This window comes from Hibiscus syriacus, unplaced genomic scaffold, assembly GCF_006381635.1.
Source record: "Hibiscus syriacus cultivar Baekdansim isolate YM2019G1 unplaced genomic scaffold, ASM638163v2 tig00110556_pilon, whole genome shotgun sequence".
NCBI lineage: Eukaryota > Viridiplantae > Streptophyta > Magnoliopsida > Malvales > Malvaceae > Hibiscus > Hibiscus syriacus.
The window spans coordinates 1,697,920-1,717,906 of NW_024062779.1; the positions used below are offsets into that span (position 1 = coordinate 1,697,920).

The window sequence follows — 19,987 nt, forward strand, 5'->3', positions numbered from 1 at the left end:
ATGATAGAGAATTTGATGTAGATCAATTTTCTATTCGCAACTTAGTAAAAAATCACTCATACAAGCTTAATCAAAATGAAATATTACCTTGAAGCAATGGTGATTCGACCTCAAGCTTGAAGATGCTGAAAAGTGTTAATTTCTTGATTATTTATAATCCTTGACACATGGCTTATTCATAAATAATTGAATTTAAAATTCAATGAGAAATTCCAAAATTACCATTAAAAACTTGATAATTACCGAATGTCATTATATTCCACTAAAATATTCCATAGTCAAAGATGAATCAACTTAGCTTTGACTTTCTACTTTAGTCATGCAATTTCAAAACTGCATTTTAGTCACTAAAATTCCACTGTTCGGGTAAATCTGAAAAATTACACTGATCTGAGCTAAATTTCTCTGATCTAAGATATGGAAATAATATTTCCAACCATTATCTAACATCCTTCAAATTTTCAAAATATTTGATTCGATCCGATTATTCGATTTCTACACCGAACTTTAACAATCTATAGTTTATACACAAATCGCGTACCAAAAATCTAATTACCATGAAAATTCTTGTTTTAGGCCAAACTGTTCATTTACGGGCTAAAATATAAATTTTAAAATTCTCGTTTTCATTTTTTTCTTTAATTTTTATTTAACTAGCAGCGATATTAATTTTAACTAGCAGCGATATTATTTTAATAACAGCGATATTAATTTAACAGGCAGCTGTATCAAAATAACCTTGTGACATGTTTTCTATGCTTTCATGACACATTTTTTCTCTGCTCTTGTGACATTTCCTTATGATTTTTGTACGTTTTTTTGAATATTTGTATTTAAAGTCATCATATTTTATTTAAAATTAAAAACATTTTTAAAAACTTAAAAATAAATGAAATATTAAAATTATACTAGGAGGGGTAAAACTAAGAAAGGTGTTTACATTAGTTTATGATGCATATTTAGCATAGGATAACTGAATATAATTTATAAATTATATTGGTGTGTTTAACCATGATTTTTTTTAGTTTCCTCTAGTTCTAAGGCTTTGCCTAATTAATCTAGACTGATCTAGGTTGCACACTTTGCTTAAATGATATCAACTACTTACCACTTAAACCAACCTCATTGATAGCCATGCTTTTTAAAAGTATGCCAAAACTTGAAGAATTTACAAATGTCATTTATTTTAAAGTTTGATGCTTATGCATATTAGAACTATAGTTTTTCCATGTTCCAATTGACAATTGTGACATTTTTTTCACGTTATGCTAAATTGAGCTTTAATATAGGTTTGAGGTAAAACCTGATTTTCCACATAAAATTTAGCATATGTAACGTTCCCAAAATGGTTAAGGTGTCTGTATGTTTTTATGCACATATTATTTTAGTTTGGTTTGATTCACAATGGGTAAAGGTATTGATATCGGGGGTATCAATGATTTTACGCACTTATGTAATACGTCAATCATCGTTAGTGGTTGATCGGTTTTCATGATAAGATCAATATCAAAACGTTTGTATTTCATTTATTCTTCTCACACTTAAAATCAATGGAATTAAATAAAAAGATACAACTTTTAGGGTTTGGAGCTTTCTTATATTTGAGAGACTTCGGGTGTTTATTTGAAACTTTGAGAAGTATTAGTTGAGAATATTAACAAAATACTCCAAAACTAATCTCGTCAAACGACCATATTAGAACATCACACTTTTAAATAAACTTTCGTTGATTTTGAGTGAGTTTCGTGGACAATCAATCTTAGAAGATGAAAAATGATTGAAATGTGAAACTTTTAGAATTTATTATTGTAAAAAGTAATCGGTGATGACAATGATGATTGTTGATGGCGACCGAAAAAATATAAAAATATAAAACAAAAATGTAATTTGTTTAAAAGTTTAATGGCAAATTGATACACCCCTAAAGTGTTGAAAGTAATCAAAGGTGGGGCCCAGCTGAATTGTTTTCAGCAGAAATTTCAAAATTGGGGGGCACAGCACATTCATTTTCAACAAAGGAGAATCGAATTCGGTGCCCCAATTTTATTGAAATTGTAAATGGGTTAAACTTTTTAGCCATTGCACACTTTAGGGTATTTACAAGATTAGTCCTAAGTTTCAACTATAAATACCCTAGCTCATTTAGCTTCAAACTCATCCCAAAAATCATTTCTTCTCTAATACTAGAGAGCTTTCTTGTGAGTAGTGAGTGTTTTGTAAACCTGTAAATTTTCTCTCTTAGTAAAGATCTGCAGCAGTCTGAAGATGTAAGCACAATTGGCTGAACTTCGTTATCAATTTCGGGTATTATTTTTCCGCTTTTATTCGTATTCTCACAAATCTGACTATAGGGAAATTACTTGTACTCGATTTATTTCCTAACAACTGGCATCAGAGCTTTTTGGTTGTGAATTCTGTCAATTTTTGCGAGGTTACTATTCGGGTTACTATTCACAGAATAGTGAATTTCGTGAATAGTGAAATTCGGTCGGCGATACGAGTTTGTCGACGGAGGTGTTCTAATACACGGCGGTTCGCAGAAATTGTCAGAAACGATCCAAACAAAGCCAGATTCGAGTGGGAGCGATGGCTGCAGACGAAGGGAATGAAAATTGAAAGTTCGATGGTGCGAACTTTGGATTTTGGAATATGCAAATGAAGATTTTGTACCAGAAAAATCTATATCAACCCCTCTCAGGAAAACACCAGAGGGCATGAATAATGAAGACTGGGCTCTTCTCGACAAACAAGCCCTCGGAGTTATCCGACTGACGTTATCCCGCATGTGCTTTCAACATAGCAAAGGAAAAGACCACGGGGTCTTATGGCTGCTCTCTCCAGTATGTAGAAAGCCATCGGCCTCAAACAAAGTTCATTTGATGAGGCGATATTCAATTGCGGATGGAAGGGGCATCGGTGGCACAACACCTAAATGAACTCAACACAATCACAACCCAGTTGAGTTCATGGAAATTGAGTTCGATGATGAAGTTCGAGCTTTAATTCTCTTATCATCTCTACCAGACAGCTGGAATGCTACTGTTACAGCAGTCAGCAGCTCGTCGGGGAACAGCAAATTGAAATTCGACGATGTTCGGGATCTGGTATTGAGCGAAGAAATTCGACGAGAATCGGGTGAAGCATCACCTCAGCCTTGCACACGGAGTCCATAGGGAGATGGTTTGGCTCCAAAGTTTCTTGGAAGAGTTAGGCAAGAAACAAGAAACAATGTTGTATTGCGACAGTCAAAGTGCTATCCATCTAGCAAAGAATCCGTCTTTCATTCCAGAACGAAGCATATACAATTGAGATATCATTTTATTCAGTCTCTTCTGGAAGATGGGATTTTGAAACTTGAAAAGATTAGTGGAGCTCAAAATCCGGCAGACATGTTGACAAAGACGGTGACCACAGACAACTGAAGTTGTGTTCAGCTTCAGTTGGCATGCTAAATAACAAGACTAGAAATGCTGCTGCACTGATCGAGGTGTAAAGACATATTAAAATCAGTCTTCAAGTGGGAGATTGTTAAAGTAATCAAAGGTGGGGCCAGCTGAATTGTTTTCAGCAGAAATTTTCAAAATTGGGGGGCACACACATTTTCAACAAAAGGGGAATCGAATTCGGTGCCCATATTTTATTGAATTGTAAATGGTTAATTACTTTTTAGCCATTGCACACTTTAGGGTATTACAAGATTAGTCCTAAGTTTCAACTATAAATACCCTAGCTCATTTAGCTTCAAAACATCCCAAAAATCATTTCTTTCTCCCATACTAGAGAGCTTTTTGTGAGTAGTGAGTGTTTTGTAAACACCTGTAAATTTTCTCTCTAGTAAAAGATCTGCAGCAGTCCGGAGACGTAAGCACAATTGGCTGAACTCCGTATCAATTTCGGGTATTATATTTCCGCTTTATTCGTATTCTCACAAATCTGACTATAGAGAAATTACTTGTACTCGATTTATTTCCTAACATAAAGTTTATTGTCTAATCGGCACAATAGCCGTCGTTAAAACGACAACATTTGTTCACGTCGTTATAAGACAGAAATATATGTCAACGTCGTCATGCCTATAAAATTTAACGACTCAAAAGTATAGTTAAAGTCAAAATCAAAGTTCAATACTATAACGAAGAATTAAAGTTTAATGATATAAATGATATACTCCCTCTGTTATATTGAATCCGTCTAGTGTTGACTTTCTTCTGGTCAATTTTTTTTTAAATTTGACTCGTTATTATTGATAAAATATGAAAAATAATATATATATAAAAATTTTAAATCAATTAATTATAAATATATATTTTATAAAATTTAATTATTTATAATAAAAATAATCACATTTTAAAGGTAATAATAGGCATAATTAATGGGAAAGATGGGAGTATCATATAAAATTCAATGATAACTTGGGTAGTTTTAACTTATCAAAATTACTGAACTAAAAACTCGAAACCTAATTGTAAACCCGAGAAGGAAAAAGAAGAGAAAAGAAATCCGAAATTCAACGATTCAGCCTTGTGGTGGGAGGCCACGAAAAACAACAAAGCTCCCAAACGTGTATTATAAATATAAAAGGAAGATTTATATGATCTAGTCCCCCTTACAAGCATTGCTAGAAACAGGGTAGCACGCAAACAGTGGGCCCAGGCAACGGTTAAGGAAAAATTTAAACAAACTGGAAAAGAAGCCTTCAACAGAAGTGCTCTTCGTTATCCCTGTAGATTCCATCCATTTTGTATCTGCATTTTTAACTTCGATTACTTTGGAAACTTCACATTATTCTTCATTTTTAAATTTATTTTTGATCCTTATATTCTCGTAGTTGGATAATCCTACCGTCTATAATTTAAAGCATACCACCACTTGTAATCACCCTACACTAATAAAAAAAAATATTACGACTATCATTTTATTTCGTTTTGATCATCCAATTATTATTATTTTCAAACGCATACTTATGATGTTATATTTTGGTAACCCTTTCAAAGATTAACAGGATTGTCGATGTGATATTTGAAAAAAAAAATTAATAATGACGGGACACTATCTTATGATTACACATTATAATAACCGTTAATAATTTAATAGTGAGTGACCAAGATGAAGTCAAAACGTAATGTTAAGTATGATTTTAAAAAAATAACTTAATGACCAAAACGGAAGAAAAGTGATAATTGAGATACCAAACATGTAATTTAGCCTAAATATTATTTTATTTTTTTTTATAAAATATTAGAGTAAATTATGTGTTTGGTACCCAAACTATTAGTTTTAGTTTGTTTTAGTACCTAAACTTTCAAAAAAATTTCAAAATCATATCTAAAATTTAGTTTTTGTTTCATTTTAATACCTCGTCGTTAAAAGTTTTTGTTTCATTTTAGTACTCTCGTTCAAGATTTAACATTGAATTTTGAAAAAAATTGAAAGTTGAGGTACTAAAACGGATCAAACCGATAGCTTAGGTACTAAACGCGTTAAATTTTTAAAAGCGGGTTAATAAAATGAAATGCAAACTAAACGTTAAGTATGATTTTGAAAAAATTAAAAATTAGATACTAAATAGACTAAACTAATAGCTTAAGTACTGAAATGCGTAAGTTACCCAAAATATTAAGTTAATATCTAACGTCAATTTAGACAACTTATTGTTTGATTAAGAGAGAAGACAACAGTTTAATTGATAATACAGAGAAGAGATGTGGCGTAACAAAGTAAGACCAGGACAAAACCGCACGAAAAGCGTGCATTCACGCGCTTTATAGTAGAATCTCTCAGAGCAGGGGTAATCCTTCCCGCCAATATTTAATAAACACAATCAACTAATTAATATTAATAATCCATACTTGGATGTAGACCCCTCCCCTTACCCTCCAAAATTAAGCACCTCAAAAAATGGCAAATCGTATCAGGACCCTTCAAAAAAAAAAAAACAAAACAAAACAAAAACATACACACAATGAAACCAAAGAGAAAAAAGAAAAAGGAAAAATATTGAGGGAAATAAAGCAAAAAACAGAACACAGTTTGTCGGGGTGGCTGGTGGGGCTCCACGATACAGCTTAGAAAGGGAAAAACAGAAAGGAGTTTAGGAGAGAGAAAAGAACATCTCTGGAAAATTTTGCAACAAGAAATAATAAATAAAAACCTTGGACGAGGGAGGGAGGAAGATACCAATGGGGCTGGTCGATGAGGTGGAATTACTGCTCTGAGAATGCTGAGAATCATTATATAAAAAAAGGCATTAAAAGGAAATAAAATTTTCTGGGTTTTTCTTAATTATTTTTTGTTGTTTCAAATTCCAATTCTTTTTTACATTTGTTTTTTCTTTGCTGCCTTTTTTAGTCTCTAATCAGATTTCAGAAACCTACTGTCCAACACCTCGTCTTCCTATCGAGGAATCTACCCCTTCTCTATTTTTTTAATTTGTTTTGCCAAAATCTCAACATTACCATTTGCAATTATAGCATCAAAGAAGAGGGACAAAGAGTTTTTCTGATTTTGTACACCCTTTATGGTAAATTCAACTCTCCCTTTTGTATTCGATACCCGGTTGCTCCCCACCCCCCCTGGATTGCTTGCTCTTAGGTCATTCCGTTGCTAACATTCTTTATGGTGTTTTTGTCTTAATTCTTCCCTCCCACAGCGCTAGGCTAACGGGTGTCGTGAGATCAAGTAAAAAGAGAGAGAGAGAGAGAAATAGGAGACCCTGATTTGATCAAAGGTGGTGGATTTACGTTTCCATGTGATATATTTTGTACTTATGCATTTTTAACATTTTGGTGTGGTGGTGATGTTTCATTTGTAGAGTAAATTTGGAAGAGTTGTGTTTCTGTGTAAGGAAAACCTGGCGATTCTGCATAGCCTCTACCTCTGCCACTGCGGAATTTGGCTTATCAAGTAATGGGGGGTAGATGGAACCCGATTAGATTCCATTTGTTCAAATTCTTCTTATTGATTCCAAGTTTCGTCATTGAAGAGTCTTTGGCCATTAACTGATGGTAATTTCTTCTTCTGGTATCTTTTTTCATTAATTTTTACAATGCTGGTTCCCCCCCCCCACACTCACAACAATTTTAATGGATTTGGAAATGCAGGTTCAGCTTTATTAAAACTTCGAGCGAGAATTGGCTGTGATCCTTATGGTGCTTTATTGAATTGGAATTCCAATGATAGCACACCGTGCATGTGGTTGGGGGTTCATTGTGTTGACAGTAAAGTGCAAATGTTGTAAGTCCTTGAAGTTCTTTATGGTGTAAACTGTGCATAGATGAATCCTCTAACGTCGTTCTTGTTTGTATTTAGGGATTTAGGTGCCCTTTCTTTGGAAGGAACGTTGGCGCCTGAGCTGGGGAAGTTAAGCGACTTAAGATCACTGTAAATAGTCACACAATCTTGCTTCCATATATTTGATCATTATCTTAGTTCTAGCTTTAACCTATTCGAACTTTCTGGACATTTTCTCGCTGTTTATGTTAATAGTGTGCTCTATAAAAACCATTTCTCGGGCGCCATTCCAAAGGAGTTTGGCGAGCTTACAAAGCTGGAGCTATTGGATTTGAGGAAAAACAACTTGAGTGGAATGATTCCATCCGAGATACTCAGCATGCTGTCTCTAAAACACTTGTAGGTTCATTTTAGCAAGCTTATACCATGCAACTTTATTCTATGTTATTTTCGACTGAATTGTCTTCCACCCCAGGTTACTTGGTGACAACAAATTTGACAGCTGTATTCCTTCAGAACTCTGGAAACTAAATTTGCTCTCCGAACTGCAGTTAGATGAAAATCTTATGCCAATGTTGACTACTGCAATTGGCTGTGTAAATAGGAAGCTTGGACTTCGGTAAGAGCCCATAAACATTACAGTGGACTTTTCATTCTCGTTGTTGGTCGATTGCCTCCCCTTATTCGACATCCACAACACAAGCATGCATGCTACAAAACCATCAGAACTCTTATCCCATTGCCATTTGGTTGACCATATGAAAGTGGCATGAACTTGAAAATAGCTTGCGCTGTGGGAAAATTAGAATACATTATTCGTTTCATTAAGCAGACTGATTCTCATTCATCGACATAAAATATCTTTGAATGCCTAGTTTTATAAGGTCAATTTGCAACAAGTTTATGCGAAAGTAATGGTAGATTTCAGTTTTCCTTAAAATGAATGCTTCTCGAATCACAGAGAAGAAAAAAAAACCTCTGACCGAATGAGTGCTTCTGAGTTCACATTACTCAGTTTGACTTTTATCCTTCTGAATGATACTGAATCTATTCAAGTATTTTGGTATTCTACATCTTTGGCTTGTATTCCCCGATAAACTGTTATTTCTAGTGGTTGTATCAATTTGGAATTATGAAGTCGCTCATCGTTTTGCCTTGTTCTTTTGTCGGAAATTTGGAGTCTGGAAGAAAGAAAATCTAAATTTCATGCTAGAAATCAGTTTCACAATGATAAGTCTCAGTCTACTGTCAAAGCACATGTGGGAGATTAATACAGTTCATTTTTTGGAGTAGCTTATTTTTAACTGATTAATTGAATTTATTAAGAGTTATAGCTCTATACTTTTTCTTTTTGGATGAAACTCTATAGTTTCCTGATTACCTCTATTCCTTGCCATTATCATGATATGAACTTTTCATATATCATGTTACCATCTTTTCTTTTTTTTATTGCTGCTTGTATTATTTTAGTTTTTAAATCATTTTGGTCTCTCACATGATTTACCTTCTTACAAGGTTCAAGTTGCAAAAGGACTCTTTGGCTGAGAACCAAGACCGTTGCTGCAGTGAAGTACCTAGTGAGTAGAGGAAACATATCTATTAGACAACAAAGTATGGTTTCTGGTAAAAGTTGATATTTTTTTCTTAATTAGGTTCATCTATGCAAGAAATGGAGCATGATGGCCTGAGGAATCTTGTCCCTTTTGAACGTCGTAAGTTGGTTGAGCAGTCAAAGAACCTCCCTGCTGTACCTCCTCCTGCTGTCCCTTCCACTGAACAGATCATTTCTGTCCCAACTACCAGAAGTAGTGGGACTTTCTCTGCTGTACCGAAAAAAAAGAATCGTGAACGGGCACCACAAGTTGATTCTGCTCCTCCAGGGTCTACTAACTCAGAGCCTGTTGACCAGTTATCCGAATCCTCCAAAGCAGAGCCACCTGCTCAAGCAGTTTCTGGAAATTTGTGGAAATATCTCATTGCAATTCTTTGTGTGGTCATCTTGCTTTTTATTGTGGTTGTGGTTATCATGTATCGTAAACGGGCAGAAAAAACTATAGGTCCTTGGAAAACTGGACTAAGTGGACAACTGCAGAAAGCTTTTGTTACAGGTAATTGTAAAATATTTTGTTTGATTTGTCTAGTTGAACTATTGATTTTTGAGCCTGGTTAAATTTTCTAGATGGTCAAATGACATCTTGAATCTTGACTTTGACACTGTTGTATATGTTGACAAGATAATTCAAATATATCCTAGGAAATTGTATAGTTTAAACAGTCAGGTTTTTTCATTTACATAAACATGGGCTTGTTCATGATAGGAAAAACCACGATTAAACCAAAAGTTCCTAAAATATTCTGTCAATTCACAGAAATGTAGTGTCCATCTCCGTCATATGTGATAACCCTGTTAATTTACTTTCTGAATTTGTAGAGTGATTTCTTCATTTTCTTTGGAACATATGGCAGCCAGTTGATATTCTTTGATCCGTGACCTTGATAATATCCAGATCACCCTGAATTTATTAGCTTGATACTTGTATTATTTATGTTTTATGCATACGGTCCTTTTTTTTTTTTTTTGAAAATGCAGGAGTGCCTAAGCTAAACCGGTCGGAACTTGAAGTAGCTTGCGAGGATTTTAGCAATATAATTGACATGAATGGTGGTTGTACAGTGTATAAAGGGACTCTTTCCAGCGGTGTTGAGATTGCTGTTGCATCAATTGGTGTTTCATCTTTGAAGGAGTGGTCAGATAACTCGGAAATAGCCTATCGGAGAAAGGTTTGTTGTTTCTAGAGTCTCAAAACATAAAAGTGGACTATTTTTTTGCTGTAACAGAAATCAATTTAATACTTTTAAATCTTCTGATAGTTTGTTTTACCAAACTTTTTAATCAAGTGTAATGTTGGAACTCACCATAGATCGATTCACTGTCAAGAGTTAACCATAAGAACTTTGTCAACCTTATTGGCTTCTGCGAGGAGAATGAACCATTCAGCAGGATTATGGTTTTTGAATATGCTCCAAATGGAACCCTTTTTGAGCATCTGCACGGTAATACCGTCACTTACATGCACATTTCCTTGTGAATATTTTACTCAATCTCGATTCTTTGAGAGCTTAAATATTTGTTTTTGTTTTCAGTCAAAGAAATGGAGCACCTTGATTGGACTGCAAGGGTGAGATCATCATGGGTGTAGCCTATTGCCTCCAGTATATGCATGATGATCTCAATCCTCCCTTGCCTCATTCAAACTTAAGTTCAAAGACTGTCTTTCTGACAGATGATTATGCCGCAAAGGTAAACCAATTTCAGTCGAAATTGCTTTCATTAACTTCTTATCATCATAAAATGCTCAATTCTATTTTGCCCTATTTTTACTTTTGCAGGTTGGAGAAAGTGCTAGTTTAGAAGATATAGCCAAGTTAAAATCCTCAAGTGATGGTAAATCAGAGCATTCAGAGTTGCCACCTGTTGTTGATCAGGAATTGAATGTCTACAGCTTTGGAGTATTGTTACTTGAAATCATTTCCGGAAAGCTTGCCCACTCGGAAGAGCAGGGACATATCGAGAAATGGGTATGCTTAGGATGACACCTAATGAGTAGTGGTTTGGTTCACAATAGTTTTATGCATTTGGTTAACTTAATCATGAACATGGCAGGCTGATGAATATTTGAAAGACGAAGGGAGCATCAGCAAGATGATCGATCCAATCCTTAAATCTTTCAAGTATGAGGAGCTTGAGGTAATATGTGATGTTGTACGCGAGTGCATCCTAACGGATCCAAGGCAAAGGCCAACAATGAAGGATGTCACTTCCAAATTGAAGCAAGCCATTAACATCGCCCCTGAGCAAGCTACACCAAGATTTTCCCCCTTGTGGTGGGCTGAACTAGAGATTTTATCACTGGAGGCAACCTAGTCTCTCTTTCACCTCTCTTCTCTGTGTTGTAAGTCAAGTCTATCTCTCTCTCTCTCTCTGATTTTGCCTCGAGTCGGAAAGAATTAGCTTTATCATCCTCCCCCCACCCCACCCCCAAAAAATAGCCCTTTTCCTTGTACTTGGTTTCCACTTTTTGTGTCTTTTCTTCCATAAACACACGCATCATACTTCTCCAGTCCTTCAATCTATTCATTATTGCCACCGCTACATTGCAATAAATGTGTATTTTGTACTCGGCAACAGGGATTCCATGTATACACGACTGTAATAGATATAATGTATTCTGTGATTATAAATTCTTGTGTTGTAATACTACTAACATACCAACAAATCTATGTTTTGACTCTCTTTTTACCTCTTAAACGTTTTAGGTAGTCCAGAGAGTGTGTGTGTGTGTGTTTTACCTTTTATGCCTTTTGCCAAGGCTTTTGATTTGATATTAGTTTCATGATAAGATAGTGGGCTTCTTTTTCCCTCTCTTTTTCTTCTTTGTTACTAATTTAAGGATTTGTGCACTCCAAAGTTGCAATAACATCAATCAGTGATGTGCATGGTTCTGCCTAATACTAACATAAAGTTCTGGTTTCTTTTGAGAAAAAAGAAAAGTACCAACGTGAAGCAAAGAGAGGACATGCATTTACAACATATTAAGAGTTTGCATTATGTTTACATGGGCACATTTGACTAATGGTGATAAAATTGTTTTATCGTTATGACAACGATTTTGCTTCTTGTGGGAATCTTTTAATACTTAAATGTCTTTCGGACAAGTTTAGGCCCTAACCATCACCACACAAAACCTGAGAACCCGAGTACCAAATACAATGAACAATCGATGGGAATGCAAATAATTGGAAACTTTTGTCTTTTGCGACATGTAAAGAATGGATTTGAGGGTAACAACCCACACAGTACCATCCCCTCTTCTCATTCTTTTGTAGCTTTGAATTCATCAGGCTTCACATGTTAACCGTGCTCCCCTTATGCATATACTTACAATCCAAAACCTCGCACAAATACTATTATACTACGGAGCGGAAAGCAGCTTCGGTTAGCGTTTGGGGATGGCCAGCAATGATCAGCTTCTACAACGCTGTTTCCATGAATGGATGGATTTTCAATAACAAGAGCTCAAGGATCTCATCCAAGCCCTTGACAAGAACCATACTGATGGAAACTTAACGGAAAACGCCTGCTTCCAACCGACCGAAAAGTCCGTCAACAGCTTCCAGGAGTATATTGACAAGAGAGCCCGACTGGCTAGCTAGGATATATCAGGCTTGTTTTCACCCTCATGGAACACTGCCTTGGAGAACTCCATGCTCTGGAGAGCCGGTTGTAGGCCTTCCATCTACATTAGGCTCACTTACGCACTCTGCGGGTCACAGGTGGAGTTCCAGCATGGTGAGATCATTCAAGGCTTGGCCAGGGGAAGCCTAGGCCTGATTTCTGCTACGCAATTGAAAATGATCAATGATTTGCACATGAAGACGATCAGGGAAGAAGAGAAGCTGTCGAATCAATTGGCTAACTTGCAGGAGAACATAGCGGACCAGCCAATAGTCTGGAAGTAGACTGTGCGCTGGAGGAGCATGAGGTTTCTATGTCGAATATACTGAAGGAGGCTGACAAGCTGAGGCTAAGCACCTTAAGTAATTACTCGGCATAACTCCTTTGCAGGGCGTGGATTTTCTGGCGGCGAGTAGGAAACTTCACCTTTGCATGCATGAGGGGTAAATCAATTGATGGTAGGAGATAACTATGTATATATAATTATATATAGCGCCTGACAATGTCATGTCGTTCCTCTTGTTTTCTTATTTAAGTTTATTTTATATGATGTATATATTCTAATTGATCCATAAAAGTAAAAGCAAAACTCGTAGTATTTATTATAATTCCAATGTCCGTTGAAATCTTCTGGCTTTGTCAGATTTTTTTCAGCCAAAATTTGACCAAAACAAAAAAGAGAAAATAACTTAAGTGAATAAAAATGTCTTATAATATACGATTTTAATCAATTTTTTTTGGATTTACCAAAATGACCAACTAAATCGCAGTGCGATCAATAATTCGCAACGCGATCTGACTATCGCATTGCGCTTTCCCAAATTCGCGATGCGAATTAGGAAAATCGCAATGCGAATACGTAAATCGCAATGTGAATATGACTATCGCAATGCGATTTACATAGCGCCATTCGTATTAAAGCGTATTTTTTTTTCAAATTCCAAACACGAATTTCTTAATATATCGGAAACTGAACCGTCCACAGTATATCCCGTAATCGCAACTCATAACCTAAAACCTAAAATCACAACTCAGTCTCATCTCCATCTCTCACTCTCTACGGCGAAATCCGTCCCCATCTCCGAAGATTTCCGTCCCCATCGCCGGCGAAATCCCTCACAACCATTCACGGTCAGAAATCCCTCACAATCATTCAGAAATGGAAAATCAACCTCCGAGGGTTAGTTTTTTAATTATTTTTATTTTGAAATTTTTGCATTATTTTAGGTTTTTCATATTGAAATTGATGATAAGTTTACTGGTAATTTCAATAATAGATTAACCATTTCACTTAGATTTCTTATTAAATTCATTCGATTGCTGCCAATACTGTTAAATTGTTTAGTCTTTAACCCTGTGAAGTTAGTATTTGTCTTTGTTTTGTCTTTTGGTTGAAGTAATGCAGAAGAAGAATAGTTTCTAAACTTAAAATCGCAACATGAAAATGAAAACCGCAACACGAAAAATGACTATCGCAACGAGAGAAATGAAAATCGCAACGCGAAATGAAAATCGCAACGAGATAATCGCAACGCGAAACCAAAATCGCATTGCGATTTTCATTTCGCGTTGCGATTTTAATTTCGCGTTGCGATAGTCATTCTCTCGTTGCGATTTTCATTCTCTCGTTGCGATTTTCATTTCAACCAAAAGACAAAACAGTGTTGCAAATTTTAGTTTCAAGAATAAACTACTATTTATGTTTATTGTTTTTGGTATATCTTCACAGTGTAGTTTTTGGTATATCTAACTTGGTATGTTTATTATTTTTGTAGAAATTTTTTTCGGCTTCATTGACATTAAGGAATAAAGTTAGCCTAGCCACTACAATTGCTTCGAAGCTTTCACCTGCACAAAGAAAATTGTTTGAGGAAACCTGCTTCGGGCCATGGCTGAGAGTACAGCATTCGGGTGGAGATGCTAATTTGACCCATTTGTGGCTTCAGACCATGACTAGCGATCTACCCGACAGTATACAACGTGGTGAGGAAGAGATATGGTTTCATTTTCCACCGGCGTATACTTGTTTTGGGCGGAAGGAGTTCTGCTTAATCACTGGTCTACGATTCGGACACGATGATGTAGGCCGGTACACTCGTCATATCACCCGCCCATCATGGTTATCCAGGGTTTTTCCTGATGAGTCAATAGAGAAGCCGAACTTACACGTCGACGACCTGAAGAAATTGTTTAATAAGAAAGATGGTTTTACTCGGATGAATGACGTTGATGTTGTCCGAGTATGCCTTCTACTACTTTTGTATGCCGGCTTTTTAGGCAGAGAGGCCAGACAACCTATTCCTCAAGAGCTAATATTATTGGTAGAAGACCTAAATGCATGGAATCTGTTTCCATGGGGTTCGTATATATGGAAAGCTACCTGGACTAAGTTGTCGTCTGCCTTTGATGACCGCAAAAGTTTGCGTGGCGATGGGTCAAAATACACTTTGTCAGGCTTTGTTTGGACCTTTAAGGTAAGAATTTCTATATAATGTTTTCAAAATTATAATTAATTATTTAACAATTACTAATGTTTGTTATTATATTGTTTGTAGATTTGGATATTCGAGGCTTTCCCCAGCATGCGAACATATGCATTAAAAACTTCAAATGATATTCCTAGGGCTATTTCCTGGAAGAGGAAACGTCTGTTGGATTGGGAAGACTTAATACCATATGCGACAATAAATAATGTAAGTTAACACAAATACTATCATATATAAACAAGTTATTAATAGTAGAAGTTTAACTTTGTTTGAGTTTTTATATTTTTAGGAGGCCAACACTCCATTAATGAGACTGACACCCACGGAGGCTGAGCTTGCCACTGATTGGTGGCAAGCTAGTCAGCGTTTTCTTGATGGCACGAATGATGAGCAGCCTCCACTTCCTCCACTTCGAGAGCCATCACCTCACCCAGAGCCATCACATGATCGACCCGACTATACACCTCTACAACGAGAGCCATCACCTATCCCGTCACATCATCGAGCCTCTTCTCCACCATCACCTCATGATAGACGACCGACAAAGATGCCACAACTTCTATCTCCCTGTTCTCCACCTCCACCTCCACGGGATGAGTTAAGGGAGTTACGTGATGAGGTCAATGTCTTGCATGAGGAGATCGGTACTCTACGCGATAACGATGGTGCATGGAGTGTTAAGGTGTTTACTTTACGTGGTGAGGTTGCCGCTCTACGTGAGATGGTAGTATCGTTGCAGAATGAGGTTTATACTCTACGCAACGAGGTAAGTTTAAGATTTTCCATATTTAACTTGATGATAAATTTACTCGTAATTTCACTTAGATTAACCATTTCACTTAGATTGCTTAGTAAATTTATTCGGTTGCTGCCAATACTGCTAAACTGTTTATTAACACTGTGAAGTTAGTATTTGTCTTTTGTTTTGTCTTTTGGTTGAAGTAAATTTATTTGGTTGCTGCCAATTCTGTTAAACTGTGTATTCTTTAACACTGTGAAGTTAGTATTTGTCTTTGTTTTGTCTTTTGGTTGAAAGTAAATTTGTTCGGTTGCTGCCAATTCTGCTAAACTGTGTATTCTTTAACACTGTGAAGTTAGTATTTGTCTTTGTTTTGTCTTTTGGTTGAAAGTAAATTTGTTCGTTTGCTGCCAATTATGCTAAACTGTGTATTCTTTAATACTCTGAAGTTAGTAGTTGTCTTTGTTTTGTCATTTGGTTGAAGTAATGCAATCCATTCAAGTTTCAATTTGCAGAAGAAGAATAAATAGTTTATTCTTGAAACTATATTTTAGCAACACTGTTTTCTCTTTTGGTTGAAATGAAAATCGCAACGCGAAACTATAATCGCGTTGCGATTTTCATTTCGCATTGCGATTCTCTCGTTACGATTTTCATTTCGCGTTGCGATTTTCGTTTCGCGTTGCGATTTTCATTCTCTCGTTGCGATTTTCATTTCGTGTTGCGACAGTCATTTTTCACGTTGCGATTTTAAGTTTCAGAAACTATTATTCTTCTGCAAATTGAAACTTGAATGAATTGCATTACTTCAACCAATAGACAAAGACAAATACTAAGTTGACAGTGTTGCAAGTTTGAAACATATTTGCCTTTGTTATCTGATGCATTTTGTGAACTATGATAGAATAATGACTTGGGTGAATTCAATGCAAGTTTGAAACATATTTATATTTGTTTTCACTGTTTAAATATCATGTCTGTTTATTTACTGATTTTTGTATTTAATTATTTAGCGCCCCGATAAGGTGGATGCTTTACGTCGGGTTTTTCTTGCACGACAGAGTTCACGCATCAGACGGCGTGCACGTGCTATTAAGTCTCCGTACACCCCAATAGTGCGAAGACACCGCAAGAAGAAGCCCGACTCGCCTGTCATCCCTCAAGAGTCCACTCCTATCGTTGAAGAGGCCCCTATCATTCCTCGAGAGTCCCCTCCTACCGTTCAAGAGGCCACTGTCATCGTTGAAGAGGTCCCCCCCACCATTCAAGAGCCCGATTCACATGGCGTCATATGTAAAATTCTTGAGAAACCCTCTGACGTGTCGGACATGATGGATGAGAGTTGGCTCTCGTATGAGTTACCGGCCAGTACCATTCCGGTATCTGAAGTGGAGAGGAGACAACTACCGGACACAATTCTGGATAATACCCTTTGGGCTAAGACCGCAGTTGATTTTTATCTACAAGAGCGGAGCCAGGGGTGTTTCACTGACATATGCAAGCTCAACGATGATATCTATTTGTTGCTTGATCGGTCTTGGTGGGGCATATTATTAGGGGTCGAAGACAATGGCTATTTCGATGGAGGGGTAAGTCTTATATTTTTCTTATATTTCAATTTGATTATTTTTTTAAAAAATTTATGTAAGTTACTAATATATGTCTTTTTTTGTAAAACAGCATATCGATGCGTGGGTGTCACGTCTTCTAATAATTAGGAAACTTAAGGAAAATAAAAGAAATATACGATATACAATTATGCCGACATCTTTTAACGCCGTTCACTTGAAGAATCAACGAGATGAATCATTTGCGTTGGGCAATGGACAAGCTAAACTTTATCCTGCATGGTGGGAGGTCAATAAGGTTAGTATTTATTTTAGATTGAGTTTAAAGGTATTCATAAATAAATGCGCAAATGAATGAATTATTACTTATGATTGCAGGTGTTTATCCCTGTTTTGAACGTAAACATTGACTTCTCGTCGAGCTTCAGCTCTCATCCCTTAAGGCAATAGTATATGACAACATGATAAATTACATATCATTGGCTGATTTAAGAGATATTATTAAGGGATGGAGCTCTCATTTGGGTAAATTCTTGGATGCGATAAATTATTGGACTCGTTCTGGAAACAAGAAGCCAAAGAAGCTCAATATTACAGTTAGCAGAGACGAGACCGCACCACAACAAATGAAAGAACCCAGAGGGGATTGTGGTCCTCTCGTATGCTTGGCGTTGGAGCGTTTGATCACAGGAAGTATAAAGTATCTACCTCCTACCGATAGAGATAGAGTTGCAGTAGGCTTGTGGTTTCGGCATTATATGGCTAGATCGATATATACGAGACGCTGCCTACTTGCATCCGCGTTATAAAAATGTCCATAAACAATTGGTAAGTTTATAGGCTTTTGGTTTGAAAATGTTTGGTTAAGTACCTAGAATTCAATAATTTGCTGTTTGTAGGTTTTAGATGTGTAGAAGTGTTGTTTGAGCAAATGTTTGGTTTCTGCAGGTTAATCTCAGAAGTGAGCTGCGTGAAAATGATGTATGGCTGTAAAAGTTGATTCAATAGTAGATGAGGAGATAAGAATTATTGCTTATTTTTTATTGTTTAATTGATTTGTAAAAGATGATTTGTAAAAGTTGATTTGTTTAATTGATGTGAACATAATTCTTATTTGTGCTTGTTTAATTGATTGAAATGTAATGGTTGATTTTGTTGATTTCAATCTGCATTATGTTGAAAGCAAAAATGACTATCGCAATGCGAAATGAAAATCGCAACTAGAGAATCGCAACGACAAAATCGCAACGCGAAACTAAAATCGCAATTCGAAACTAAAATTGCAACGCGAAACTAAATTCGCGTTGCGATTTTCATTTCGCTTTGCGATTCCCTCGTTGCGATTTTCATTTCGCATTGCGATTCTCTCGTTGCGATTTTCATTTCGCGTTGCGATTTTCATTTCGTATTGCGATAGTCATTTCCGCGTTGCGATAGACATTAAGATGATTGCGAACGTCATTTCCGTGTTGCGATAGTCAAATAAATGCCTAATAAGTGATAACAACTGAACAGATCATAGCAATTTTCAAACTCAAGTTACTAATACATGCCTAACTGAAAATGTTAAAAGTTCACACATAAAATCCACATAATACAACGTTTGCATTTAAAAATCACCTAAGTTAACAGTCCCAAAAGGTGAAGCCGGTTGTGATTGGGATTTTAAAGATGATTGCGATTTTGATTGCCTTTTGCTTGATACCATATGAGCTTTGGATTTTGATGAGGATCCATATTTTGGTAGAGGAAAAGATGATTGTGATGGCACTGGTGATCCACATGTCAACCTTGTATGACCACTTTCCTTGCACCGACTACATGTCGATCTCTTCTTCTCTTCACCCTTAGACAGTATACGATCGTGACTTTTTGGTCGGCCAGGTAGCCTTCTGTCCATGACTGGTGGCAAAACTGCTTGTAAGTCATCTGGTATATCCCACTCAGAAGGATGTGGAATAGGGTAGACAATCTCGCCATAAGTCTGTCGATATACTTCTGTAGTGTAGCAATCCATAGCTTATGCGCTTGAATCATCTTGGTTTAGATGAAGAGAAACTTTTATAACATGGCCACACGGATAACCAGATGTTTGCCATTTCATACAACTACACGTCTTTGCATTTAGATCGACAAGCCCATTTAAGTTATTATCCAGTACTTCAAACAAAGTGTTTGAACATGGTTTAACTCTCCATGACGTTGACTTCACAACACGTTTCGTTATCTTTTTTTCTGTCCATGGTGTAACACGATGTTCCAATGTTCCTGTAAATTTAAATAAATAATACTTAGTAAAATATATGATAAGTTACGAATTTAAAGAAATAATACCTGCATGGTTTCTTTTCTTGTAGTACCACTGTTGAATAGAGGCTCGAAAAAACTCCATTAACATAGTAATGGGTAATTTCCGGGAATGACGACTTAGAGCGTTGATTGATTCTGCACTATTAGACGTCATGAAACCATATCTTGCTCCAAGTTGATGTACTCTTGACCATCTTTCAAACCCGACATCTTCTAGTGTTTGAGAACACTGAGGCAAAACACATCTTAAACAGTTTATATGCTTATTAAAATCCACTTCCCGATAAGCTTTTACAGCCTTCCAGTATGTCCATTTGTGATTTTTTATACCAGCAGACCTTGATTTTAGATTTCTATACAAATGAACACCACAAAGTCCATGAAAAGCATCTGGGAAACACCTTCTAACAGCGTTGTC

The 19,987-nt window shown here is 36.3% G+C and overlaps 1 protein-coding gene and 1 pseudogene across 1 annotated transcript; both read left to right on the forward strand.

The window, feature by feature from the left end:
- The first annotated feature begins 7,045 nt into the window (after positions 1 to 7,045).
- LOC120131813 (protein MALE DISCOVERER 2-like) lies at positions 7,046 to 11,528 on the forward strand. Its single transcript, XM_039148715.1, is given in 11 exon segments — positions 7,046 to 7,233; positions 7,309 to 7,380; positions 7,486 to 7,629; positions 7,706 to 7,871; positions 8,906 to 9,338; positions 9,821 to 10,011; positions 10,152 to 10,284; positions 10,375 to 10,413; positions 10,416 to 10,531; positions 10,621 to 10,809; positions 10,895 to 11,528. Coding segments are annotated over 11 exon segments (1,932 nt in total). The 3' UTR covers positions 11,156 to 11,528.
- A 712-nt stretch (positions 11,529 to 12,240) lies between these two features.
- Positions 12,241 to 12,913, forward strand: LOC120131814 (annotated as a pseudogene).
- The last annotated feature ends 7,074 nt before the right edge of the window (positions 12,914 to 19,987 follow it).